The sequence below is a fragment of the Nanorana parkeri genome, unplaced genomic scaffold, assembly GCF_000935625.1.
Source record: "Nanorana parkeri isolate BGI_ZX_2015 unplaced genomic scaffold, ASM93562v1 scaffold28, whole genome shotgun sequence".
NCBI classification, from domain to species: domain Eukaryota; kingdom Metazoa; phylum Chordata; class Amphibia; order Anura; family Dicroglossidae; genus Nanorana; species Nanorana parkeri.
This window is the reverse complement of record NW_017306296.1, coordinates 2,722,115-2,744,344: the sequence shown is the minus strand read 5'-3', so window position 1 is coordinate 2,744,344 and position 22,230 is coordinate 2,722,115. Positions and strand designations below refer to the sequence as shown.

Below are 22,230 nucleotides of genomic sequence, written 5' to 3'. Positions count from 1 at the left end.
AAAAAACAGAAAAAAAAAAAAAAAAAAGGGGGGGGGGGGGGGGGGGGTAGAGAAGAGGGGAATATGAAAAGAATAGGGCAGGAAGGGAAGAATACTGGGAAAGCTTGAACCAATGTCCTTTATCCCTAGTCCTTTAGATTATCACTAGTTTCTTATTTAGGTTAAATCCTTTTGAAGCCATCCTAAAAATAGGGCAGAAGCTTGTAATATTGTTCTTCAACTTCCATTGCCCTATATCATTGCATACAATACTGTGGTTTCTCCCAGCTCCGGTCACAAATCAGTAGTATAGGCTGCACAAGTGAGAACAACTATGTCTGTGCACAGTCCAACATGTAAGCACTACAATGCACCAATCAGCAAGACTTGTTTTCCTCAAGAAGTGTTGTTGATTGGTGTGTTGTAGTGCTGAAATATCAGACTGCTGTATGGGCACAACTGCTCTTACACAGAGATCAGCAACACCTCCATGCAACCTATACTACTGATTTGTGGCCCATGCTTGGAGGAACCACACCATTATATGCAATGATAATGGACAATTGATTTTGAATAACAATGCTATAGGCTTCTGCCCTAATTTTAGATTGACTTCAATGGACTTTAAAAATGCTTTTATTCCTTGTCCATGTTGCTCATATACGATAGAACTACAACTGGCAAACGTTGTCTGTAGCCATCAACTCTTCTATCCTATAAATATGGTGCATCGCCATTAGCTCCGTTTTCTGTTCTCTGCATAACATTTCAGTACTGTAAAAGAAGTTAGTGCTGGAAGACTTTGCACTGCCAGGCGCTGTGATTGCGGATCTGAACAGGAAACCGTTAGGTATATAATACCCGGCAGCTGTGTGTCCTGCACTTAAAGTGACATTAAAGGCTATTTTTTTTTCTTGTGTCTCTCCTTGTCTCCCGGCCGAACATCTGAAGTGCGCATGCGCCTGCCCCAAGATCCTTTGCAGCCGCCCGAGACTCTTCAGATTTTGGGACGGCAGCATGCAGGTAAGACACAGGTAACTTTAAACCTGTTCCAAAAGGTTTTTTTTTTTTTTTGCATATATCTACTGCTTGCTGGCAGTAGATATATGCAAAAAAACATAAGGGTTTAATAACCCTTTAATGAAGTCTAAATAGCGGAGGATGTCCATTCAGGGCCAGCGGCCCAACATTTATTATTTGTATAGGTCCAGAGGGAAAATGACCCCCAGCCCATTCCACCCCTACCCCACGCATGTCTAAGTAATTTACACTGTATAATCTAAACCTCTCATGTTCCTTTTACGGATCAAAAACCATAACTGTCCCATTAAAAAGTTAGAGTTGGGAATTATAATATGGTTTATATAACGGAAAATATCATGAATAGAAAAATGAAGGGAAATGTAGTATGACATGCAAAGGATTTAACCCTGAAAAGCATTCTGTACAGTGCAATTAGCAGTTGACATACTGGTGACTCCTGCATGTTGCTTTGGCTCAGCTCTAGTAACGAACAATAATTTACTTCTGTGATCAGCTCAGGATTGGAATTGTCAAGATCAGGTCCCTTAGCTGGGATAGCTTAGTTCAAAGCAAACTTCACTTCTTAAATCTTAATGACTAGCTCAAATATATATATTTAACCAGACTGCAAGTGGCAGACAAGCCATATAATATACTGAATGTTTGAAATTATGCTCATGAATTTTCATGCTTAATCTGTATCTTTGACTGACTTTAGCCACACTGTAAAGAGCTTAAAAAATAAATCCAAAAACTCACTTATTTCTTCCATTTAATAATATAATATATATAGCAGGGTGGATTGAACTTGGTTTATTTATAAAGGTGTTTTCAACCTTATTATAGAAAGATTCCAGGTTATTCTCGATCTACTCCACAATTAGGAAATACAAGCACCATGTCCTACAAGATGTAGATATTTCATGCGGTCGTTAAAATTTTTAGCCTGCATGTTAGTGGGCATGCAGCTCAAACAGAGCAGAATACATTTGTTAATAACCTAGAATTTAGCAAAATCTAGATGAGATATCTCATGAGCAAACTCACCCACCTTTCTCCACAGTCAGGTGACAGCTGGCCAGGTCTCCGGGGCTGGAAGGTGAGTGCTTATCCTGAACTGATTACACTGTAAGCACCATAACATAGCAACTAAACCAGAGACCAGCATGTGGAGCAGTTCCAGTAGACTGGTCATTGGAACCGGCGGAGAGGAAGATTGCTGGACCGTGGATTAAGGTGAGAATTACTGTGTGCTAGCCCATCTTCCAGAAAAAAAAAAAAAACAAGCGCTAGATTCTGCATTGGGGCGAGGGTATTTTTTATTATTTTACTGTGCATGGAGTTAAGCTTTAACGTGAACTTATACTTATATATTTGCCCAAAAAATATATTATTGAACACAGAGCTGCATTGTGTGTCTTTTATATCTGCCTGGAGTTGCACTTTAATCAATGTCACCTCATCCTGATCTGCCAGATCGAAAATGACCTCTGGGTCACATTATGAAACAGCTTGAGAGGTGGGCACTGCCCCGAGGCTAGCATGCAGCCTAATGTTGAAAAGTGGTTCCTTTCAGAAGAGATTATTAGCCACAGCTCTGGCTAGTAAGTAGGATGTAGCTGAATTTTGTAGGGTTATAAAGCTGCCTTATCATGCAGGCAAATTTCTCTAAACCCCATTGATATACAAAATATTACAAATATGTGGACTGTGATCATCTCTCTGTACTTGCCAAGCCTCATCAGAGGCATCAATGACCATAATAATAACAATGCAGCTGTAATATTAATACAGGGGAAAATCTCAGCAGAGCTAGAGACATATGCAATGAAGCGTGACAGATACACTGCAACTGAGCATCTCAAGCTGTTCCTGTGTTTTGCAGTATGATAACATTCTGATGCTTTGTGGTTTTCCATACACAAGTTTACATCAGGTTGAGCAGACTTTTTTTTCTTAATTTCTAATGACTAGCCTTTTATTCTGTAGCTAGGATAATAAGACTGAACTGCATGGAGATAGAAAAAAATCCAGTTATAGCTTTATTCAAAATCATTAAATGTAGTTTGTACATTCAGCTGGCAAAAGTGTCTCATTTTCTTATTATCAGCCTTCTTCAATCTCCTGCCAAGCAGCACACAGGTTGGGAGATAGAGGGGTGGTATTTTAGAGAGCCACTGTCACATCAGTGTAAGAGAGAGGGTCTGTGCTCTCCCAAACCACTTTTACCTTGCCAACAATCCCCCGTTGCTCATTCCTCTATCACAACGTGTTAAGGGAAGCAGTGGCATCAATGTCAGATTGGAGGTTGCATAGTCCCCCTTACCTGTAATTTCCCGGTATTTTTGCCTGCTGAGGAAGTGGTAGTAGCGGGTAGCACTGGCAAAATTAATATTAGTGGTACTTCCTTATTGTCCAACTACAGGCTGGGGCATATCCTATACCAGCTGTTGCTCAATTGTCTGGCAAGGGTGCCTGAATCAGAAGCCAGAACAGAATGACAAATCCTATAAAACAGTTTATTACAAGCCCTTATGCCTGGAGTTAATCTATAAAGAGACGCTGTCACCTTGGACCACTATTTTGGTCACCATTTCTCACCACTCTGGGCACATTGACCCCTCTACTTCTTTCTAGCATTTCTCCACTGCTCATTTCTCTGTTGAAGCTGCCAACAAAAGCCTTGTCATGATGACAGTGTTCAAGCCTAGTGACGGGCTGCCAGGTCATGCACTGCATTGTGGGGAGGAGGGCTCATGCTTCCCCATACTTGGAAGAAGTGGGTATTTTGCAGTGGTGGACACAGAAGAAGGAGCAGTGGGGTGGTCGCTGGATGCAGTGCAAGTGCCTGAGTAACCTAATATCAGGACCAAGCAATGTCAATTGGTGGTTGTGTCTGCCCAAAAAAACAACATAGTTTTATAACGCCAGTATCTACCTTGGATTTTCTGGGGGTACAGTGGTGGGTCAGGAAGACATACAGTATGTTACTTAGTTACCTAGAAAGATAGTTAACAAAGGCAGTCAGTATCTACTACTGTATGTATGTGAATATACTTTGAATTGGTAGTGTTGTACTTCAATTCAGACCTTCCATCACTATTGTTTTCTCTATTGTCTATATGTTATTCTTTGTCCTGTAGACACTAGAATTTCAGGAAATACTTTGTCTCCAGAGTTCCCAGCTTCCCAGTAATGATATTAGCACGCTCGGATATCCATTTGTACTGTGAATCGTTGACCCGGCGCTCAGACAAGAGCCACAATTGCATTTCGGCACAGCACAGTGATGGATTTCATGTCAGAGCACAATCCGCTCGGCTGATCTGATCTTGAATGGTTTCTGCAGTCTCCTCCTACCCTACTGTTCATTCCTAAGGGAACCTAATTGAATACTGCAGAGAAAAAAATAGATTCTGTGTGCATTGTATACCACCAGAATCTGTTCATCTCCCTCTTTCCCCTCCATTGCAGACTATTTGGAAAATAAAAGTAAGTGTCATCTCATGTGTGCTCCATGTTTGTTATGTTAACCCGAGTATACCCCTTTGATCATTGCAGTTTGCAGTATATTTTCTGTCTCTTCAGGGTAAAAGGGGTTAAGACAAACATTGCTACACACAGTGCTAATTACCACTCAGCTATGAAATAGAATGAGCATCATTAATTTTGTTCAGCTGCAGTGTTAAGCGGCTATTTGCATGAAAATTGCAATGATCGCTCTATTTGCCCCATCTTGCAGCCAAGATCCTTTTTATTTTATTTTTAACTTTAGTTCTCCACTTCTTCCCTAATCAAGTGCCATATCACTAGCCAACCAACCATTTTGTGCCACTTTTTATATTTATAGCATGCTATCATTATATTCCTCTGTGCTCTGAAAACTTGATGAAAATTAGATCTGAACTCTAGGAAAACATCTAGATACATCATTGTAATACATATAAAGGAATCTTTTTCTAGAGATTTAAACAGGCTTACCAGGGTGATGACCTCACTTTTTTTTTCTCCTGGGGTTCAGTTATACAGCCTGGTCAGCCTCCAGGTCCCCAGCTTGTAATTGGACTATAAAGGAGCAGTACCAGATTGATGAGCTCATCCTCATAAAGCTCCTTGTCTTAGCATGTTCCCTGTAACCCTTTTAGCAATAATCACATCTGATTGACCCATAATGTTAGTACTTACCTAATAATTTGTAAATCTGTTTGACCAGGCTTGTGTTTTAGGTACCCCTCCTAGGTACCACCATCAGGTCCTGCCTACCCTAGTGACTATGCAACTGAGCAGTAAAGCTTGAGCTAGGTCTTCCCCAACCTGTGATTGGAAAATAAAGAGTAGCAGCAGACTGATGAGACCAATACTCTGCAGGAAACTACCAGTGATGGATGGACATTGGTGTGCAATAAAGTAGAGCTATACTGGTTTAAAACGGTGCCCCTTCTTCTTCTTCTTCCAGTCTGTGTGGCTGTTTGCATTTGCATAAGAGGTTAATATTAATCAAATTCAGGTACGTGAGCTAGTTGCATTAAAATGGGTCAGATAACGGAAGGGAGGATATATATACGTATATATACAGTGTGTGTATATATATATCTATATATATATGCCACCCTAAGCACTGAAAACAGACCATCAAAATGTGGATACATGCACTATTTTTTCTGACTGTACCGGACCGGATCACAAGCACTGATGTGCAACACGTTCCCGTGCGGCCGAATGCATTGCAGCCGAAGAGCGTGGCTGCGGTGCCAATGAGTTCAATGCAACGCCACGCCCCCTCCCGCAACAAATGCGCTCCAGTCCATTCCGGCCGCAATTGGGCCAGGACGCACTGAGGCTGGTGTGACCTAGCCATCATATACAATATGGTACGTCACCCTAATTAACTGACATATCAAAATGGTTGTCATATCACTTCCTCAAACTCAATCTGTCCAAGACGCAGCTTATGTTTCCGCCTCTCCGTGTCCCCTCCCCCGAATTCTCCATCACAATCAACAACATTATGATCAACCCCTCCCCTCAAGCCATCCTTTCAGCCCCACATCCAATCAAGATTTAAATCTTGGCGACTCAACCTTTGTACCATTTCTAAAATTTGCCCCTGTTTAACAAACAACACCACAATGCTTCTAATTTACTCCCTTGTAATTTCTCTCCTCAAATACTGTAACTCCCTCCTTGTTGGCCTTCCACTATGCAGACTAGCTTCTCTTCACTCTATCAGGAATTCTGCTGCCAGACTCATCCACCCTACCAACTGTTTAGTGTCCGCCGCCCCTCTCTGCCAATCCCTCCACTGGCTCCCAATTGCCCAAGAAATAAAATTCAAAATACTAATAACAGCATACAAAGCCATCCACAACTCTGCCCCCAACTACATCTCTAACCTCAACTCAAGACCAAACCATCCTCTCCACTCCTCCCAATACCTCCTGCTCTCCAGCTCTCTCGCCACCTCCTCACATGATCGCCTCTAGGACTTTTCCAGACTGTCTCCTATGCTCTGAACCCAAATCCCTACCCAAATCGGGGAAGCCTATCCCACCTCCCCCAATAATAACTGTCCTTTACTTCTACTAACTCAATCTTCAGAATTATTACCTTTTGAATCATTTGCCCCTCCTACTAGATTGTAAGCTCTCACGAGCAGGGCCCTCCTAACTCTACTGTACTGAAATTGTATTGTAACTGTATTGTCTTCCTCCATTTTGTAAAGTGATTTTTTAAATCATGTATAATAATAATAGTGCAACATGTTAACAAAAATGTGAACATTTAAAAAAAAAAAAAATGTCAGGTAGTAAACAGGATAGGAAATGATTGTTTCATTGTTTCCTCCTAGCATAATTTCAGATTGGCCAGAAAAATAAAGTTATGTTTTAATTTTTTCATGACTAGAGGACATTGGATTCTAGATACCCAAACCCACTTTACTGTATAACTCTATAATTAATTTGTTTTTGTAAATATATTTTTTATTTTGCTTTACATGTCTTTTAAGGACATATAATGCTGTTTCAACGAATACCCTGGTCATTTTTTTATTATAAGCTGACAAATAAACACAATAGATTTAAAAATGCATTTTTGACTATGATACATGTAACAGTTTTAATAAAATTGTTTACTTTTTAATAAAGGTATTTATTTTTAACACATTATTGCATTGTGGCAACTGCAGCCTTCCAGCTTCAGCTGTCACTGTGCCTTTCTCTGTGTAAAGCGTCATGACAGATGCAGCTAGCAGGTTGTTATATAAACAAACCCCATATGATTACAATGAGTGGCTCTCATGGTTAGCACGTCAACTGCTGGCCTTAACTAACAATCAGGAACCAATCAGCAACATTCCCAATTGTAAGTTTAAACCATCCCATGCGGTTATCTCTATGACAGCGTGGTCTAAGAACTTGATGCTTGCACAGGTGCTTACTCCTTGCTCTGCAGTGAAATGTAGATTAATGTTCCCCCAGCATGCATCATCATGTCTGAGAAGGGAATGTTAATCTATAGACCAGCTTTTCTCAACCAAGGTGCTGTGGCACACTGGGATGTCCTCTGGCTTCCTTGGGGGTGCCTCAACATTTTCTGATGGTAGGGATCTGATTTGAAGGGAGAACTCTGATGTAAAAGAGGGGATTCCAGTATGAAAGGTGGGCTCTGATACAAAGGGGATCTCTGATGTGAAGGGGGACCTCTGATGTGAAAGGGGGCTTCTAATGTGAAAGGGAGGATTCTGATGTGAAGGAGAACTACTGATATGAAGGGGGCTTCTAATGTGAAAGGGAGGATTCTGATGTGAAGGAGAACTACTGATATGAAGGGGGACTCTGATGTGAAAGGGAGAATCCTGATGTTTAATGGGGGCTCCTGATTTGATGGTAGGACTTTCATGCAAAGGGAGGAACCCCACTTTGTTTGTGTGTTTTTGCTTGGGGTCCCTCCTTACGTTTTGGACTGGGTGCCTTAAGAATTTGCATACTTTGTAAGGGTGCCGTGAGAGAAAAAAGGTTGAGAAATGCTGCTATAGACTGCTGTGAGGAACAGGTTTAAGACATAGCGGTAGCAGTGGTTAGCACTCTTACCTTGGAGTAAGCATGAAAAAATGGCACAGTGGCAAACTTCTTACATCTGGGCAGGTGTGTCATGTTCACAGCACCATCTTGTGACAAGACAGTTTATGGTCCTAAATTCCTTCATCTGATGGGGTATTATAGGAGTGTTTACTAGTTTTTTTTATCAAAAACGCTTTTTGAGTTATATATATCTACACATGGTGATATCAATCAAATGAGCAGACCACAACAATATGATTGCCAGGACACTGTAAACCTTTAAAAACCCTTTCACTGCTGGTCCTGATGAAGTGGAGTCACTCTACGAAATGTGTTGATCGTATACACATTTTTGGACGACGTCAGCATCTGTGAAAAGGGATATTTATATATAAGTTCAAATTTGATGAATATTACCAGACTGATAACACATTTAATGGAGACCCAAGAATTAATTGGATTTTAATTATCTTTTATATGTGGTGTGTTTAAATGTTAATTATTTTTGTTATACTGAAAAATATATTTTTTCTTTTGTTATAAATTGTTGGTTTATGTTTATTTCTTGCAGAGTTCCATAATTTAAAGTTCTATTTTATTCATGCCTGTATGGTTTTTATTTTGGGATAATAGCACCCTGGAAACGTGAGAGCGTTACTATTCACCCCCTCTTTTCTATATGTGGTAGCACTCTTATCTTGCTTCTCTAGGTTCTGAATTTTAATACCAGCCTGGGTTGCATGGAGTTTGTATGTACTTCTTGTGTTTGTGTTGGTTTGCTCTGCATGTTTTCCACAGCCCAGAATTGTTCAGTTAGATTATTTGGCACTTTACAAGACTGACCCTTGAGTGTGCATATGTGTGCTAGGGACAATATAATGTAAGCCCTCAAAAGGCAGTGACTGATAGTTCATAATATGTTGGCACTATATAAATAAGGAATAATAATATATTTCACCACCCCATACTAAATAGGCTGATGCATTTCAGCCATTTTTTTTCTTTCTTTTGCATATTTGAATTTCTGCCTTTCTCCTTCAATTAGATGCATAGTTTCCAAAATCTTGCATTGTGTGTTCGGTGACGAATTGATTCTGCAGTATTTTTTTTTTTTTTTTGCAGCCTTAGCATAAATCGGTCATATGATGTTCCACTGCAGAATTCAATTTCACAGTTCAGTTAGGTCCTTGATTATGCTGCCAAATTCAGATTAATGTTCGCCTAACTAACATGAATCAGGGGACTTCTGGCTGACAGCCAGCAGTAATACTGTGGGTTTGATGGCAGTGTCGAGTTTATGGCCTGGACATCTCTGAGCTCTGCTACTGATATTGACTGATTAAAAGAATTCAGCAGTATAATTATTTGTAATTGTAATACATTAGACGTGTGTCAGATTCACCTTCGACAAGTTGCGCTTGCAGTGTTGTGAATATATTGCTGAGAGGGTCATATTGTACGGATTTAATTTACAATGTATTTTGGCTATAGAGAATATTTTGTAACAGTTCTGATGCTATAAGTAACAATGAACAGTGACCTCTTAAATCTATCACTGTTAGAGTTATGTCACGTGTGTGGTTTTGTAGCAGCTACTGAATTGCCCTCCTTATCGTTTTGTTACTATGAAATTTCATTTGCTGTCAATGAAGGTCTGTGTTTAAGTGATTCTAAAAATGTGTATCTCAATTAGTGAGGGGATCTTGTGCTTCCTGTCTGATAAATTGGCTTATAATCTTCCTCCACTGTTGACCCCTCCCCCTTTGGACCTTGGCTCTTCTATTAAGTAGGTTCTGGTGGACGATTGGCAGGTAGTTTGTGCCAGCAATTGCATGACACAGCCTGCCTGCCTGATATAGGCACCTCCACTAAGCTACGCTCAACAGGATCAGGGATTTCCCACCAACAGAGACCAAGTCAGAGTCCAGAAACAACAACCTGGTGAGCTCCACCCTGGTTTGGTAAATATAATAAAGTTCCCGGCCGGGTCACTATCTGCAAGGGGTTTGCATGTTCTTCCTGTGCTTGCGTGGGTTTCCTCCGGGTACTCCGGTTTCCTCCCACACTCTAAAGACATGCTGGTAGGTTAAATGGCTCCTCTCTAAGTTGGCCCTGTATGTATGTGAGATAGGGACCTTAGATTGTAAGCTAAAAGAGGGTAGGGACTGATGTGAATGTGCAACTAAGTAAAGTGCTGCGTAAATTGTCGGCGCTATATAATAAACATGTAATAAATAAAATAAATAAATACTGGAGGCCAGATACAAAATGTAAATAGGCTGTAGGTAATATTATTACTCTTCAATTAAAAGAGAACAGATGTTAGGTTTACCAGATGACTAGGCTGTTCCTGTGAAGGTTAAAATATGAAATTTTTTTCTCTTATACAATTTAGACACACTAATTTATGAATGAAGACCGAAACCAGATCCTATATTCATTCATACATAAAGAGCAGGACTGGGCTGTCACAATGACAGCTCAGCCATGCTGACTACACTGAAAAAACAGCAGCTCCCCCAGTGTAATCAGTGGTACTCTGCTGTCACATCTACAGAAGGTCTGCTGTGCTCTATATATCTAAAGCACTTTCAGTGTTCCTGATACGGTTCAGGTTTGACTATCTCACTGACCCTGCAGCTCCCCTGATTACATTGGTACAGCCATTTTCCAGTAACCAGCAGAGTTCGGCTATCAGTTTGACATCCAGGCCCTGCACATTGCAAGAGACAGGTGGGGTGACACAGGGGCAAGAGAGGCTCCTGCCCCTTGTGCACTCTCACGCCCCCAGCACCCAAGACTCTTCTGCCTCTGCTTTGACTCTGCTATAAGAAATGCGGCTGTAGGGAAGTTTACGAGCAAATGTAACACCAAACCAGAATCAAGCAACACACGGGAGAAAACATGACTATGGTAAGTGCCAGATACTCCAAGCCAACAGATCCAGGGAAAAAAGTGAATATTTCTGTTGGAACAGTAATCACTGTTTCATATTTAATATGCAGGAGATAAGTGGTTTCCCTTTTATTCTTGTAGTGGTTCCTTTTTTTCAGTATTGTAAATGTTATACTAATAAACATGCATTCTTTCCTGAGCTTGGTGTGCCACTTTATAGTTATGAGTCCTTATGAGTTATGAGACAACCAGGAGGGATGGTCAGATCATGTCTGCATTTTCAACTAATCTGAAATGTATTGGATACACACTAGCAAATGACAGTGACTCAAACCATTTATTTCACTATATCTGCATATATTAAATATACAGCATTTGATTCTTTCTTTGTTTTACAGGCAGACTACGATCGAGCACAGGTATCCATGAGCCCTCCGCTCACCGGATCTGATACATATCCTCGAGGTCCTACAAAGCTACCTCAATCCCAAAACAAGCCCAATTACCCCTCAAGTAGTTACCAGTATCCATCAGTTTACCATAAGCCATCTCCCTACCACCAACCCCAACTTCATGGGAGCCCACATTTCATGTCCACAGGTTCATACCCCAGCTCTCCCAGTACAACATCCAGTGTTTACCCCCCTCCCAGCTGGGGCTCAGCCTCTGATCAGCAGCCATCTAGAGTCTCTCATGAACAATTTAGGGCAGCTCTGCAGCTAGTGGTCAGTCCTGGAGACCCTCGAGAGTATCTGGATGACTTTATCAAAATCGGAGAGGGCTCAACAGGAATCGTTTGTATTGCAACAGAGAAACACACAGGAAAGCAAGTTGCTGTGAAAAAAATGGATCTCAGGAAACAGCAGAGAAGGGAACTACTCTTTAATGAGGTATGTAGCTTATTTTAACTTTATAACCTATGGGAAAGGAATCATTGCAAAGCCTAGGCTCATTGATATGGTGGGGTTTAAAAAAAAAAAAAAGAAAGTCTGATGAGAAATTACAAAACTGCGGCCAAGTTTAATAATATGGCAATCACTAAATTCTGTTTCAATCTATCTTGTGGCAGCACAGTGTTCATCACTTAAACATTGTTACTTTGTATTGCCAAGATTCTGCTGTGAAATCTTTATCTCCTTAGAGTTTATGCACTTGAAAAAAATAACTCATTCCACTTCACACACGCCTGATTCATAAAAGTTTTTGTGTGTACCAAGAAGATGCAAAGTCTTTCATCTGCCAATATGTTTGTAGCATGCCAATATGTAAACATTTTCACGGTACAAACTGTACTGCATGGTCTCCAGTGTTTTTTGCATACAAAAAAGTCATGACATATGCCCACGGTGCATAGGCCACCTTGTCCATCTTGGACTACATCACATCACATATAAGACCAACAAAAAATATGTTTACATAAGTAACACATCAATATATTTAAAAGAATACAAACATGGTTTTAATGCTAGATTTATAAAATAACAAACTAATTTTGGAAAACAGGGAAAATGTACCAAAGATCCAGTTTTGAGGCTACTGAAACTCTTTCTAAACATCCATAAAGTTTCCATCTCACTTGGAAGCAGCTAAATATGACTTGCTTTAAGGTAAAACAGAGTTTGTTTCAAATTTGCCCCTGAACACCCACCTTAACACGTGAAGCTTGTTATTGAATCATGTGCAATACACACATGACATGTGTTAGCTTAGCGCATACAAAATGGCATTAAAAAACATTTGCTGACATGTTAAAAAAAATATGTAATGTCTTGTGAACAATATTCCAGAATAAGAAGTGCAAACTTTTAATTAATCAGGCCGGGTGTGTTCTTCTTGTGTTTGCATAGGTTTTATGTTGTTCCTTTGGTTTTCTCCCACATTACAAAAAAAGTAATGGCAGTATAATTGATTTTTACTTAAATTGGCTCTATAGTGTGTATGTGCTAGTATGTGTGGAAAGGAAATTAAATTGCAAGCACCATGGAACAGAAACTGGTATATGTAGTAAGAATGACCTCTATAAAGCATAACATACTTGCACTGTATGAAAACAGAAAATAAATAACAGTTCAAGAGTTCAAATACAAAAGTAAACATGTTTTTGCGCTTGTCTCTACAGGTAGTAATCATGAGGGACTACCATCACGAGAATGTTGTAGATATGTATAATAGTTATCTGGTTGGAGATGAATTGTGGGTGGTCATGGAATTCTTAGAAGGAGGAGCTCTGACAGACATAGTCACCCACACGAGGTATGCCATGTCATGTTTTGTAGGATTTCAGTAGGGTATGGGAATTGGCTTATGAATAATTTGCTGTACTCAGTAAGTGTGTTATATGATTGGTTTTAAGTCCTGCTACATAATGTATACTGATATAATGATACTGATATTTTTACATCTGTGAAGTTTCTCATTAAACCAAGTCCTGTTAAAGCTAATAGATAGTCAAAAATGGTCATGATTTGTAATGTTGAAGTTGTTTCATAGCTTTAGTTCTAATGTGAGTGTGAGGAACATACCCCAGCATATAAACTGAGTGGCCAGATTATTATGACCACCCCATCAGTACTTTGTTGGGCCACTTTTTGCCTTCAATACTGCGGCGATTCTTCTTGGCATTGACTCCACGAGATGTTGAAAGGTGATGCGAGGAATCTGACACCATGCCTGATGAATAGCACTGTCCAGTTCTGTGAGATTTGATGGTTGTGGAACCAGCTGCCTGATGGCTCTTTCAACTTCGTCCCACAAATGCTCAATTGGATTGAGATCTGGTGATTGTGGGGGCCACCTAAGCAAGGTAAATTCTCCCTCATGTTCTTGAAACCACTCCTGCACAATACGAGCACCGTGGCATGGCGCATTGTCTTGTTGGAAGAAGCCATCTCTATTGGGATTCGCCATCAACATGATAGGATGAACTTCATCAGTAACGATACTTTGGTATGTTGTGCTATTCAGACGTTGTTCCACACGAATTAAAGGGCCCAAATCATGCCAGGTCCACTCAGTGTATATCTACACAAGTAGCATTGACACCTTAATCCAATCACCATGCAATGTGTCAAGGCAGAAGTTGATTGCCCAAGAACAGAATGGGAGGTGTGAAAGTTGTGGAACCACCCTGTTCTAATTACATAATCCTATCTTGGTGTCAGAAAGTTCATATAGGTTTAAATATATTTTCTTCAATATTTTTTTAACTGTATTTTTGTTTTCTAGCTTTCACTGAGCATTTTTATGCTCAGGGGCTGCAACATAAGCAGATCTTTGCATTTTTTTGTTGCAAGGTGCACTTTTATTACCCTTGGACAAGAATTAGTTAACAATGTTTTTCTTTCTTAGGGCTACAAAAGATTAAACTCACTCATCAAGGTTAAGGTAGTAACACAACACACACATTTAAACATCTTTCTTAGAATCTGAAGTTTAGAGCAATATGTAAATGCTTTTCCATGTTCTCTTGGCATTGATGAATTACATTGATTTTGCAGGTTAACTAAAATCTTGATAGTAAAGTTCTGAAGTTAAAATATTCCAGAAGACAAAACAATTACTTTCTTTATATCTTTACTGTGTAAAATATCTTCTCAGTAGTCATGGGGCAAAACCCTCTGTTGGTATTATTTTGGGGTATTTTAAGGCATAACAGCAAACACATTAATCGGGGTAAAGGAAAGTATACATCTGATGTAGTTTTAAATAGGGATGCATTGATACTGATACTAGTATAGGTGCCGACACAGAGTATTTGGGCGAGTACTCGGCTCGATGCTGATTGGCTGGGAAGCCAGCTTTCTGGCCAATCAGCATGGAGCCGGCTTCCCGGCCAATCAGGAAGCAGGTGGCATGTCATTACCTGCTGCCCGGCTTCCTGATTGCCCGGAAAGCCGGCTCAATGCCAGCGAAAGCACCGATATCGGTACTTGGTATCACTGAGTACCAAAAGCAAAATAGTGGTACTCGTACTCGGTACCGAAAAAACAGTATTAGTGCATCCCTAATTTTAAATCATACTCCTGTATAGTTTAAGAGATATTTATAAACAATTTTGAACATTCATTTATAAATACACCCCTTAGGGTATCTCTAGGTAAAACCTCTTTTGCTGTTTTTGCCCTGTTGATGACATGCTGAGAGACACCAAAAATTTCCAAATTCTACAAAGAAACATCCCTTGCTTGAAAATGATGACTATGATTGTATTTGTTGCCGTATGCAATTGTTGATATGTTTCTAAACAGTGTATTGAAATGTTATCTTATTTTACAGAATGAATGAGGAGCAAATAGCCACTGTGTGTTTCTCTGTTCTGAAAGCGTTGGCTTACCTGCATAATCAGGGAGTAATTCACAGGGATATAAAAAGTGACTCTATCCTCCTTACCAGTGATGGAAGAGTAAGTGTTTCCTCGTACCATCCTTAAGCAGAGTTTGGTCTGTAGAATGTTGTACATTACCCTTTTGTTTAAAGCTGAAGCTTAATCCGATTATATTTTGCCTTCCCTGAATCCCTCCTTCCCCAAACAACATGTTAATGAAATAAAAAAAAAACTTTCCATTTTCATTACATATCTTATTCTTCTTTATGCAATGCAGGCATATCATGGATGGTGGACGGGACCAGCAGGGTGCTGCAGATAACTTCCTACCTCAGTACTCCTTTCAAAAGCCTTTAGTCCAGATGCAAATGGTGGGCTGGCTCTTGGGAGGAGTTGAGATGATCAAATTTCAAAGTGCCTTAGTAGGCGAATGTCAATCTGGAAGATTAAGTGTTCCTAGACAGGCTGTATTTGCACACAGACTGCCCTGGGTAATGCCAACATATTAGGCTGAGCCTCCATAAATGAAAGAATCCAATGAATGAAAGGGGTGGGTCAGGGGTAGTAAGCCTGGGGAAGAAAGCTCTAGATCAGGGGTAGCCAAACTCCAGCTCTCCAGCTGTGGTGAAACTACAAATCCCATGATGCATCTCTCTCCGGGAGTCATGCCTGTGGCTGTGAGAATCTTGCAATGCCAGGAGTTTGGCTACCCCTGATCTAAAAGATGCTGTATACCCTTCAGCCGGGAAATGAGGTGGGATCTAACTGACTTGCTGCAACTTGTAATGCACACTGTGAGAAGTAAGGTGAAATCTTCCAATTACAGACACAGGCCACAAGAGTCCCTAATACCTTCTACATAAAAAGGTGCATTGCTCTGCCTTTTAATACGGCCATTTGCTGTTAGTTCACTGTTACAAAAATTAATTTTGTAACATTTCCTGCGAACTTAGTTGCTTTACATTTTATCATTCCAACATCCATTCTGTACTTTGCATGCTTTCCTATTATCTATACACACGTGAATAATAGCATATGATAAACATAAATCTTGTATATACTCTCTCTGCTGCCCCAAGGCCAGGTACCTCAACACACCCCCCTACCTCCCCCACCATGGAGAATGGGAGACCTGCAGGCTGTACATTTAGCTCTGCTTGGCCAAAGCAAGGCTTAATGTAGAAAACAACTACCCACCTGGGCATTGGGAGATATCAGTTCCACACCTCTGCTGCCCCTCTACTCCCTGATACTCCAAGGCCGGGCCTTGGTTGGCCTTGTGGGAAATCCGGCCCTGTATATACTAAATAAAACCTAAGCCTTGGTGAACAGATTGCAAGTTTGATATTTCCTTCCTTAGATCCCCTATTATAATGAATAAGGCTGATCTACTTTTTTGTAATTAGTTTCATGTTCCTGTATCATAATTTTGTTATGAAAGACATCTAACAGTATCAGATGTTTCTCTGACAGTGTTTTTTTAAAATATTTCTAGATAAAGCTCTCTGATTTTGGATTTTGTGCACAAGTTTCTAAAGAGGTTCCCAAAAGAAAATCCCTTGTTGGAACTCCCTACTGGATGGCTCCAGAGGTCATCTCTAGACTGCCATATGGAACAGAGGTTAGCCTAAAAATATATGGTAATGGTTTTCTAGGGAGCCAGTTATGTAGTAATATCAATAGTTTGTAACGCAGCATTAGAAGCATTGTGTAAACACTTTTTTTTTAGCATATTGAAAGACATTTTGCAAGCAAAAAAATATAAAACTATGTTGCTATGAAATATTATTTTTATGTACAGAAATTGGGCCTAGATACTGTATTATAGTATCATAGCAACTAAATATATTCAAGCTTTCATTCTCAAGTAGTTGTTGCCAGAAACAAAAATCAGATATTTCATGAAAGACATGGTGATGAAAGAGATTTGCTGATTTATTGATTCTGGCTATACCTATACAGCAAATAATTAAAGTAACACTAAACTCAGGAGTTAAATCTGAAAAATACATTCATGTACCCTAGCTATTAACACAAATGGTTTTTATTTGTGTATCACTTGGCTGTAGATCCACAAATCATCTCTGAATTCATGATGACACTGTCCTTCCTTCTGAAGGGTGGCTACTTTTGTTCCCCATGGTCCCTGTGTGTGTTGTAAGTAGCCACCGCTCCAAGCTCACTCCTGTGGGTTCAAGGAGAGTTAGCTTGTATAGAGAAAAATAATGAATGTGTCAAACTGTAGGGATTGGTCCAGATAGGAACTTTTCACAATAACATTTTTCACAGTAAAAAGTGCCTATAAGTTCACAGCCAACACCTTTCAAGGGTCATGCACAAATACTCCTTTATCAGGACTTAGGTTGGGTTTTAGTTCTGTGTAAATAATAGTTTAAAGCTCATCCAGCTGCCATGGAAACATGTTGTTCCAGTCTACTGTATATTACTTTAACCACAAACTTAGGGAGGCCTCTTGGCAAATGACTTTATTAAAGTTGTTTCCTTTTTCCAGGTGGATATTTGGTCTCTTGGAATTATGGTGATAGAAATGATTGACGGAGAACCTCCATATTTTAATGAACCGCCATTGCAGGCAATGCGTCGGATACGAGATAACTTACCACCGCGAGTTAAAGATGCTCATCAGGTAAAGCCTCTGTCAGAGAGATTTTCCTTCTTTTCACCTAAGCAAGCCCATATTTTTTATGTTGTAAGCATTAATGTGGACCTCTACTGTAAAACTTTTTACAGTCTTCCTGAGATGGATAAATGTAGAGCAATGGCCAGGTCTTTTGGTCATGTGATTTCTAATGCAAGGATGAATTCAAATTGACTAATTCTCCCCTTTAAAGCTGCCATTTGTCCTTTCACTTGGTGACCAGTGGTCTTCTTTCTCTTCTTCCTGCGGTGGCAATGAGTGGGCCTCAATGATGCAGGTAGTGGTGCCATACAGTGACATGGCACTGTTTTATACATCACCTTTCTGTGAGGGTTCGGCAACTTAATGACTCAGCACAAGGAGACATGTCCTTGATGCACTGTGCTCAGAGGAAGTGAGTTGAATGTTGGCATTATTCAAACTGGAAAATTATGATTGAACAAGACTAGAGTTTATTCTAAACAGAAGAAAGGAAGGAAGAGATTTATGTAAAATAGAAATGAGTGAAGTTGGGCTTTATTCTACAGACAGTATCTCTTTAAGTTCTCAATGTACTTGTTAGAGTAGGGGGGATTATATGTTAGCGAAATTCTTTATTGCGTGGTACACATTGGTAATGAAATTAAGGTCAGCTGCAGTTTTCAAGTCCAGATTTTCTATAGCCATGTAAGTATTAAAAGGGGCCTACACTGAATTAACATAAAGTCATGTTAGTAGTCTTATTGAGTATGTGTATTTACACTTGTTGTAGACTGCATACTGTATTTTATGACTGTTGGTGTTACTGTTTGCTAGATAGCAGCAAGGGGGCAAAATGTAAGACTTGGTTGTAATAGAGAGTTGGGTGTACTCTATGGGGTTATTCACAAAGCTGCCAAAGGCAGCCGAGTGAATAACTGAGCCGAAGTTCGGCTATTCACTACGGCTCAGTATGGCTGATTTCAGCCGTACATCGGCTGCCTTCAGCTGCACTTTGGTCAGCCGATCAGCGGCATTCGGCTTGGCTACTCTGCTCGGTACCTCCGTGGTACCGAGCAGAATAGAAAATAGTGAAAACAGTAGAAAGAAAAAAAAAGTTGACATTTTTTTTTTAAATGGAAATAAATATTACATTTAAAAAAAATTAAGATTTAAAAAAATCAAAACAAAAAAAAACAATTGGGTGGAGCTAGCAGTGAGAGCTTGCTCCACCCAACTGTTTCCTATTGGCCGCTACCTGCCAGAGTCTTATATCAGGTCCCAGCCAATGATTAACAACTGGGCGGAGCTCACTGGCCGGCTCCACCCAGTTGTTATTGTTTAATGACAGATCAGGGTCCCCAGGTCATTTGGGGACACTGATCTTTCATTACAACTGGGCGGAGCCAGCCGTGTCACTTTGGCTCAGTCGAGCCGAAGCATATGCCTTCGGCTCAGCTGAGCCGTTCGGCCACCTTCGGCTGCTGTACGGGCTATAGCGAATAGCTTGTACAGCTGCCCTTTGGTTCGACTTTACCGAAGGGCTCCGGCGGCCAAAGAGAGCCGAAGGATCAGATAAGCTTCGGCTGGATCCTTCTGCTTCTTTGTGAATAACCCCCTAAGTCTACAAAATGGTAGTAATAAATATAGCAGGCAAAAGATGAACACTCTTTAGTGCATCGTCTGCATTCCTTTGACACTAAAACCCAAAGCCAGTAACCTCTTAAATCTGTGTTATTAGGTTTCTTCAGTGTTGCGTGGATTCCTAGACTTGATGCTGGTGAGGGAGCCATCCCAAAGAGCAACAGCACAAGAACTATTGAGACATCCATTCATGAACCTCTCAGGACCCCAGTCATGTATCATACCGCTAATGAGGCAATACCGACACCACTGAGCTTATCAAAACATACATGAACAAGATGGAGGAATCAAGCTAAACACATGCAAACAAGATGGGGAAATCAGCCACAAACAACTTCAGACAACACAAGAAATGCAAAAATGAAAGCAGCTACTTCTCAAAACTGCCTATATTTCTGTACAATGACTACAAGATGAAACGCTGGGGTGTGCTGGAACGGAAACCTCACTTTTCACTCTGCTTTTTCTTTTGGTTTGTTTCTTTTTTATTTCTAATTGATTGAAAATGCAGATTTTTACAAAGGTTCTTTTGAAGTGAATTTAGATATTAGTCCTGACATATCTCCAACTCTTATTTGAAAGAAAGGGAATTTAACGGCATTTATTTAAACAATGTAATATCCTTCTTTGAGGTAAAATGCACTTTTTTTCAGAGGTAGGAGTGTACCGTATTTTGAAATGACTTTGTAATTTTCTGTATAATACTTTTGATAATTTGCAGTTTTTTGATGTTATGTAAACATTGTGCCAGTTCAGAAACCAGGTGTAATTTACCAAACATTTTCAAAAAAAAAAAGTTCCTACTTTTATAATCCTTTTGGAGACACCCACATCTCTGCATCAGTGTTAACTGTCTATTTTGCGTACATCCTATTCATGGCACATCTTGAAATCTTTGAAAACTAGAGTGGTTTGCAGACTTTTTCTAAGGCCCTCTTATAACCATTAGTTAGTGTTACAAAAAGAAAATAATACTAATAAGTATTTAAAAATGAGAATTAAACACAACTTCTCGAACAAATTAGTTACTAAAACATCTAAATTTATTTTATAAAAATGGCCCGCAATATTTAAGACACAGTATTTACTTATGTACAATATTCATTGCTGTATGTATTTATAGGTCCCACATGTAATAGACTTGCAAAATACTATTGGGGTGAAGTTGCTTAGCCATTTAAAACGTTATATTTTACATTCTTGCTGTTGTTTATATTTTGGTTGTTTTTTTACGTTTTGGTTGTGATTTTTTTTTTACAAAGTTTGTGAATTGACCTCCTTCATTTTTTTGTGGGTTTCATGCATTTTTTTTTTATTTATTCAGAAATTAATATTTTTATTTTGATATTTATGTTATCATTTTAAATCCCTGTGATTTAATATCCTAGAAGACTGCAGCTGTCAACCTTCTACGCGGGTATTTTTCTAAATTCTCATCATATTTTCATTGTGATGATGTCGTAGGGTGTGTTTGAATCAATACACTTGTGCTGCTGTCTATATTTTTTTATGTCAAAAATGGATGACTACAAATTTGTGTTGCTTGTTGAATGAAATTGCATGTCAACGCTAGGCCTAAATAGATTTGTGTTTTGCAGCCACTTGATTCATATTTATTTAAAATGCAAAATAAACTTTATTTATTAAACAACTAGTACAGTGTTGTAATCATTTTTATATGAATATTTTTGGGTTGTGGAACGAATAATCTGAATTTCCATTACTTCCTATGGGGAAGTTCGCTTTGATATACAAGCGCTTTGGATTACAAGTATGCTTCTGGAACGAATTATGCTCTTAAACCAAGGTATTACTGTATATCTACAAAATTTACATTTTCTAAAAACAATGGTCCATGTAGAATCCAATATAAACTGCATAGATTATTATTACCAATATACACATAACCACAACAAATTTAGATCCCCCAAAAAGGCTTCATTAACAGCATATAAAATACATATCTATTATATGTTCACAAAAATTCCACCCACATAAAGGAAATGTATTGTCTGGCTGAGTAACCTGGCCCCAGGGCCGTCCCTATAGTACGCGGCCTCAAGCATCTCTTTGGGTGTTGTGGGTGGGTTGCAGGCAGAGCCGGCCCCCCCTTTTCTGTCCAGAGCACCTGAAGTTGCTAAAACTAGAACGGGGAGATGAGTAAGAGCCTTACACATCTTCCTTCCCAGCTCTTAGCAACCTAGGAACACATGGCATCCTGCCCATTTCCTGGCAACCAGTGACATCAGTGAGCTGGACAGGACCCCATCAATAAGCCCATCACTACCCCACCCTGAAACGTGACTACCAGCTGCCTCGTGCTGCATTTATGCAAGGGACACCCCTGCCTGGCCCTTGTGTAACAAACTGTAAAAAATGTCGCCCGCAGTTCACAGGTAATCAGAATACAATCTAAGATCTTATAATAGTGTGTAACCATGGGTTGCCAAATGGTGTCTACAAACAAGAGATGTGATAAATCCCCCAAAGAATTGTTGTTTCTAGTACAATTGACAGATGGGTTATTATAGGAAAAACTAAAATAAGCATGGAAGCAATACACATAATAATACATTTCATTATAAATCCATCTAAAATGACAAGCCTATCTGTCCACAGGGGGACAAGGCTGCAGTGATTTCACTGTAGAATGATCAGTTTTGTCATTCCCTTAAAGTAAGTTGAAA

At 39.6% G+C, this 22,230-nt stretch overlaps 1 protein-coding gene across 4 annotated transcripts in view; it reads left to right on the top strand.

The window, feature by feature from the left end:
* PAK5 (p21 (RAC1) activated kinase 5) overlaps window positions 1–21,182 on the top strand; it is a 98,542-nt gene extending 77,360 nt beyond the window's left edge. For all 4 annotated transcript variants that reach the window (XM_018566832.1, XM_018566831.1, XM_018566825.1 and 1 more), the window contains 6 exons: window positions 11,357–11,848; window positions 13,078–13,211; window positions 15,234–15,360; window positions 16,778–16,903; window positions 17,795–17,929; window positions 19,641–21,182. In XM_018566832.1, coding sequence (XP_018422334.1) covers window positions 11,357–11,848; window positions 13,078–13,211; window positions 15,234–15,360; window positions 16,778–16,903; window positions 17,795–17,929; window positions 19,641–19,796 — 1,170 coding nt within the window. In that variant the 3' untranslated portion in view covers window positions 19,797–21,182. The remainder of the gene's footprint in view (window positions 1–11,356; window positions 11,849–13,077; window positions 13,212–15,233; window positions 15,361–16,777; window positions 16,904–17,794; window positions 17,930–19,640) is intronic.
* Window positions 21,183–22,230: the final 1,048 nt, after the last annotated feature.